The sequence below is a fragment of the Alosa sapidissima genome, chromosome 6, assembly GCF_018492685.1.
Source record: "Alosa sapidissima isolate fAloSap1 chromosome 6, fAloSap1.pri, whole genome shotgun sequence".
NCBI classification, from domain to species: Eukaryota; Metazoa; Chordata; class Actinopteri; order Clupeiformes; family Clupeidae; genus Alosa; species Alosa sapidissima.
Genome location: NC_055962.1, coordinates 27436870 through 27444369, shown reverse-complemented (window position 1 = coordinate 27444369; position 7500 = coordinate 27436870). Strand labels below are relative to the sequence as shown.

At 40.9% G+C, this 7500-nt stretch overlaps 1 protein-coding gene across 1 annotated transcript in view; it reads right to left on the bottom strand.

Moving 5' to 3' along the window:
- Window positions 1–7500, bottom strand: part of nbas (NBAS subunit of NRZ tethering complex) — a 212488-nt gene that overhangs the window by 33002 nt on the left and 171986 nt on the right. The window contains 2 exon segments of the mRNA XM_042094533.1: window positions 2637–2765; window positions 2942–3089. Of these exon segments, the coding sequence (XP_041950467.1) occupies window positions 2637–2765; window positions 2942–3089 (277 nt within the window).

The following is a 7500-nucleotide window of genomic DNA, read 5'->3' as shown; positions in this document are numbered from 1 at the left end:
ATGTATCTCAAGCAATTAGAATATTGTGGAAAAGTGCATGGGCCTGCACAGACTGAGAGATTAAAGGCTCAGAAAACCATTGGCGGTGTTTTGACTTAATTAGCTGATTAGAGCTCTTCTCAGGTCGACATTTTTGTATCATTAATTCTTTATTCTAATATTTTGAGATTCTGGATTTTTGATGTCCATGAGCTGTAAACCATAATCAAGATTAGAATAATCAAGATACAAAAAAAAAAGCTTGAAATATTTAACTTTAGGTGTAATGAATCAAGATTACACTAAGGTTTCAATTTTTGAAATAAATTAAGGGGAAACAAGGAACCTTTCCATGATATTCTACTTTTTTTGAGATGCACCTGCACTTAGAACTACATTGTCCTGTTGGAGAAGGACCACGACTTGGGCGCAGTAACACACACAATGCAGCCTTGCCAACATGAGGATGTAGTTCCCAGGGTGTGTGTATGAGGGTGGGGTGGGGAAGGGGGGGAAGAGAGGAGAGGAGAGGAGAGAAGAGGAGAGGAGAAGGGGGGAAGAGATGAGAAGAGAGGAGAGGAGAGGAGAAGGGAGGTGCACAGTGGGGGGCAATGGGGTGGTGTTGAAGCCTCTGGCTAGCTAAGTACTGACCCAGGGGGTAGCCTGGGGGGCAGCTGTGGAGTTAGTGTGTGTGTGCACCTGACGGGGAAGGCTGACCGACACAAATCAGTGTGTCTTCACTCACTGCTGCCTGATGGCACCGGACAACAGTGTGGCAGTTCTGCAGTTAAAACTTCATTGACTTTCAAATTCTCCACTTGGCTTTGTCTCCACTTTTCTCCAGTTTTCAAGCAATTTGTGAGGTGAGTTGAGGAGAGTGTTAAAACACACACACACACTTATGACTCACTATTGCGTCAATGTTTATGAAATACACCAGATTTGTCAAACACACAGACACACAGGCAAACACACAGACAAACACACACACACACACACTCTCTCTCTCTCTCTCTCTCTCTCTCTCTCTCTCTCTCACCAAAACTTAAGTAAAAGTACAAATACACAGAGAATATTTACTTTAGTAAAAGTAAAAGTACCACAATGACAACCCTACTTAAGTAAAAGTAAAAAGTACCTGCTTTTAAATGTATTTTAAGTATTAAAAGTAAAAGTATTTGCATAATGATTTATTCTCTTAATATCTATATTCTAAAAGAAAAATCAGTATGGGCTGTGGCATTTTAATTAAGCTAGTTTTTTGTTATACTCGACTAGATAGTTTTAAGCTAATGCAATTGTGCTTATACCATCTGTGGCCCAGTTTACATTCTGACCTACAATTCTAGAGACTGTAATTCTGGTTTTCTACTAGGGTGATCTGCTGAGTAAAATATCATTCAGCAAAACACGAGAGCCTGAAGTTTAACGGGGTAGACAAGGGAAACGTCGGGTGGATCGTAATGCCAATTCTACTGATTGAACAGAAAAGTTGCTGAGAAAGGTGTCTTTATGATTAGGTTCAGTTTCACTTGCGCAGACGCACATACTGTAGACATTGAATGAGCGCTCACATTACTACCCCCCAATTGTAGGCTATGCCTCTTTATTTGATCACACACAATTAAGAAATATTTCCTAATCTGAAAAATGTTACGTTTTTTTCCGGCCAGCGGTTCTATAATAGTCTACCATTCATTTGTGCTGCAAATGATCAGACGTGTGACAGAAGCATGGGCATAGCCTGTAACTTCGCTGATCCGCGGATAGCAATCTCATCGGAGAGGAGGCCCTAACGCTGCAGATAACAGACAGAGAAAGGCACAGAACACAGTTGCGCTTTGCCTGGTCTAGACTAGAAACTTATGTTTCAAAGAATTAGAAGCTGGGCACGTAACGCTCCAGAATCTTTGGTAGCAACCCCGCTCCCTGGTAAAACAAACGTATTTGTCAGAGAGAGAGAAAAAAACTGATCATAAAATGTATCGTAAAAAGGAACGATGGTGTTGTAGAAGTAAAAGTACAAATAATTGCTGTAAAATGTAACGAAGTAAAAGTCAAAAGTATGCACTATAAATTCTACTTAAGTAAAGTACAAATACGTGGAAAATTTACTTAAGTACAGTAACGAAGTATTTGTACTTCGTTACATTCCACCACTGACCAAAACACACAACCGCTTCAGCTAGCTGAATGCCATAATCAGTGGCCTTTTCAAAGAAACTCTCAAAAAAACAATTTTCCCTCACTGTGAGAGAGAGGACAAGAGATTAGCGTTTAGCACCACAGACCTCCTGTGCCATTTACAGACCTAATTACTGACCAATATTTTTTATACACAACACAACACAAGACTGGACTGTGCACACACAGGCAAGCACTCCTTGGCCTGGCTTCCATAACCTCCATATTTGTACATACCCAGTTTCCTGCATTATCATTGTGCTTTTTTAAGGGACTGATTAAGGGACTGATTTGAAACACCGCCAACCGAGTGCTACGAAATCAATGTTGACCTTGACCTGGTCAAAGTGTCGGTGTGTTAATGGCCGTGATATGAAACACCACTTATTTGATCATGACACTGAGCAGTGGTCATCTTTGTTGATTAAGTAGACTAGACTAAGTAGCGCCAAAGTGGGTGGAGACGGCCTTACCTGAGAGACGGCTTTGAGCTGATCCAGAACCAGTGAGAGCAGCTGCTCGTCTCCACTCTCTGCCATCAGCTTCAGGGCGGGCAGCAACAAGGCCTGATCCAGGAGCAGTGTGGAGACACGGCTTACACACTAGAGAGAGAGAGAGAGAGAGAGAGAGAGAGAGAGATGGAGAGGGAGAGATGGGGAGAGAGAGAGAAAGAGAGATAGAGAGGGAAAGAGAGAGAGAGAGGGTATGAGGGTGAAATAATGTGATAGAATATGTGCAAATGGTAGAAAGCCAGTAAGTCTCACACACACACACTTACCTGAGGGGGGAGGGTGTGTTTGGTGGGGTAGAGGCTGCGGCACATGGCCAACACCTCGTCTCCGAGGTTGATGACCTTTGACCCAGGTGAAGAGTGGGTGAGGAGACTAGAGGTCAGACTGACCCAAGGATTACGCTCAGGGTCCGTCCTAAAACACACACACACACACACACACAATTGAGGTTGTTAAATTATTTTTTTTTGTCAAACAACAGAATGCCTTTATTTGCACAAGTGTATGTGTGTGTATGACACACACATATCCTTGAGAGTGACCTCTTAAAAATAACAGACTATGGGTGTTGAAGTGACGCAGTAAATCTGGAAAAAAAATAATATGGAATATGGTCTTCTAAGATAGAGAGTCAAAGAAGACAGGAGCAAAACAACAGCTAGGTAGAGACAATGAAGAAACAACAACAACAACAACAAAACAGGACGAAAGGACGGTCATATCAAATGTGTTTATTTGTCTCCCTCAGAAACATACACACACACAGTTTGGATGTGCTTATGGGAAGTGACTGGGAAGGAAGGTTCTGAGCACACACATACACTCACTCACTCTCGCTCTCCATCACACACACACACACACACACACACACACACACACACACACACAAACAAACACACAAACACACAAACACGCACGCACGCACACACAAACACGCGCGCACGCAGGCACACAGGCACTACTGAGAGCAGCATGACCAGCACCGCCCCAGTCTGGTATGGCAGCCGCACCGCCTCGGACCAGAAGTCCCTTCAGAGTGTGGCGAGCCCGGCAGAGAAACCATCAGAACCTCCCTCCCGTCCATACAAGATCTCCACCTCTGGCCAACGCTACCACAGCAAGTGGGGCAAGACTGTCAGGTTCAGCCGAGGCTTCTTCCCACCTCTACCAATACACAGACATGCTGGTCTATCAGGACTGTTCAACTCTTGAACATGCATGCAGACTGTCTAGACACATATATTCAGAACTCATATCTTCTGAAATGCTGCTATTTTTTGGTGCAATAATGTTCTCAAATGGTGCTATTTTTGGTGCAATAATGTTCTAAAATGCTGCTATTTTTTGAGCAATAATGTTTCTTAACACTTGAGCACTTCATCACTATTCACTAGTGTTAAGTTTATATCTCTTGTTACATTTCAAAATAAAACAAGCACTGTGAAAACAACATGCAATATTGATTTTTCTTCTCAGTTTGTCTACAGGACTAAATCTATATTTGTGTCTATCTATGCTGTCTACCTGTTGTCTTACAGTACGTCCACCATAAAGTTGCTTTTTTATGTTCATGTTTGCACCCTGAGCTTGGAGAAACACAATTTTGTTAAGCTATGCACTCTTCTATGGTCTGAAAATTTCACTTTGACTATGATGCACGCACGCGCACGCGCACACACACACACACACACACACACACACACACACACACATACACACACACATACACACACACACACACCCTCCTGGGTGTGTTCATTGTGAGCTCTGCTGCAGTGGCCATGATGAGCACTAACGCACTGAATCCTGTCTACCAATCATATCGAATCAACTCATCAGCCTATCACCAGACATTACTGCAACTCCTCGCCTGGCATTAGCGGAGGACATCACTACCAATCTGCATTAAGCATGGCATGTCACGCACACACGCACACACGCACACACACGCACACACACACACAACCTGAACAGTTAGGCTACATATTCACTCTGAGTGACAGGAGACTAAGTGCAGACTATGTGAAAAGGGCTTTTGAAATAAAGTTTACCAAAGCCTGTGGCATTTCCCTCTTATGGATACACACACACACACAAACACACACCCACCCACACACACACAAACAGACACACAATCCTGCCAGGCTAACTGACATTCTCACAGTGATTCCAAGTTGCCTTTGCCAGTGAAGCTTCTGTGTGTGTTTTCTAGTTTTGCTGAGAACGATGCCAACGTTTCAACGATATTCCCGGTCCTTCTAAAACGCTTTGCCGCAGTCCACTTAAAACACATTACAGATAGACTTCTGTCTGTGAAAAACACATTTCAGATGGACTTATGTCTGTGTGTGTGTGTGTGTGTGTGTGTCTGTGACGATGTGTCTGAAGGGATGCATAGTGATCAGAGACAAACATACTCGCACACACACACACACACACACACACACACACACACACACACAGATAACATAAATAAGCCATGGCTGTTCATCTTTTTATAAGTCATCCAGTTAAAATGTCAAGCAGATTAGTCACACATGCAGATGTGTACACAATGACGCACACACAAACACACACACACACCTTTGTTCTGCAATTCAATAATGTAATCAGTGGTCTTTTCAAATGGCAATTTCTGCTATGCCTCTTACAACTTCACACACACACACACACACACAGAAAAACAAACACACATACACACACACACACACACACACACACACACACACAACACACACACACACACACACACACTGAAAAACAAACACACAGAAAATCCCCCATCAGCGCTGTGTGATTAAAGTAATCGCTGCTTAATGGCGCTCCAGTTAGGATATTCATTCTGCCCTCAGACTTTTAGACTACTGACACACACACACACACGCACATACACACACACACACACACAGACACAGACGCAGACATACACACTCACACTCACTCACACACACACACACACACAGCTTCAAACACACAACACACGAATTGCTGAGAACTTACTACAACTTGAAGTGAGGAGAACTGTAGATGACAGAATATGCCTAATATACCGGTAACCTATGTGTCTACAGTATGTGTGTGTGTGTGTGTGTGTGTGTGTCTTCAGATCACATAATATCAAAAGCTACAGGGAAACTGAACATCCATATTGAATAGCTGACTGTTCTGATTTCAGTGGATGAAGTGAACAAGCCTGTTAAGCCTTAACAAATGAGCTTCTTTTCAGAGACTCAAGGTCTGATTACTGCAGGGCTGAATGACCATGCTGCTGTTTCATATGTGAAGTGATTTGATTAAAATGTAACAAAAAAAAATTTGATTAACGTATTCAACATTATGTGTCATTTAGAACTTAACACTTCTAAAACTGTAGCCATGTTGTTTGCTAAAATTCAAATTGTAAATGAATATAAATATTTAGGCATTATTTTGGACAGTAACCCGACTTTCAAGCAACATGTTAAAAAGGTAAGTAGGATCACAAACTTTACACTTACAAATTTTAGACATCTTAGAAATCATATGTCAACAGAGGCTGCAAAAATGTACATGTTCTCTCTTATAATGTCACATATTAATTACAGTCTACCAACATGGGCCACTGCAAACTCCATGACATTAAAGCCAATAATATCTTTATATAAACAAGCTGTCAAGTTTTTAGATAAAAAAAACAAGATCTTTTCATCACTTTCCAATACTTCACAAATATAGGCTTCTAAGTTGGAACAATCTTGTTATGTTTAAAAATTGTTGTCTTGTATATAAAATCCGACACAGCATAGCTCCACCACCACTCTGCAGCCTACTGTAATTTAGATCATCTGTAACTGTTCCTAGAGGGGCTGCTAGAGGTGATTGTGCAGTGCCTTACAAGAAATCAACTTTTGATCAATCAGTTTTCACTTATAAAGCAGCTGGTGAGTGGAATACAATCCCACAAAACATAAGAGAGTCCAGTTCTTAAAGTTCATTCAAATTAAAATTAAAGAAATGGCTGATAGACAACCAAGTCTGTCAGCATTAGTGTATGAGATTAGAAGAGTATGATTGTTGGAGTGTGTGTGTGTGTTTGTGTGGGCGCGTGTGTATCTCTGGTGTGATTTTTATATATATTGTAATAGTTTTATTTTTGTTTTGTTTGCTTTGTTTAATTAATAGGTCATTTTGCCATGCTCCTTCTGGCAGGGGGATTACCGATGGAAACTAGCCTTTTGGCTATAACTGGGTGCATTTACATTTTTAAAATGTCAATTCGTGTACACTGTCCCTCTATAACAAATAAAGTTAATAATAATAATAATAAAAAAAAGTATGTTTATGGATATACGGTATGGACATACAGTATGAACTTGACCCTTAGACATTTATCTGTTTACTCAAAGCAACAAACAGGATTACACATAATAACCAGAGCCGTATACTGTAGATATATATTTAAATATGGCTCTGCATATAACTATTCAGTGTCCCTGTACTGTGTGTGTTCAAAACCATGGCCTTGGCATTCTGAGTAGCCTGTGTATCAGGTGAACCACGCATGCACGCACACGCACACACACACACACACCTGCTGTACCAGGGACACTCTGCTTCAACAGCTAGAGATGTGCCGTGTTCTATATGCCATGAAATATAGCAATATATTTATGCTGTGAAATATAGCCATATATTTATATGCTGTGAAATATAGCAATATATTTATGCTGTGAAATATAGCCATATATTTATATGCTGTGAAATATAGCAATATATTTATGTTGTAAAATATATCAATATATTTATATGCTGTGAAATATATCAATATATTTATGCTGTGGAATAC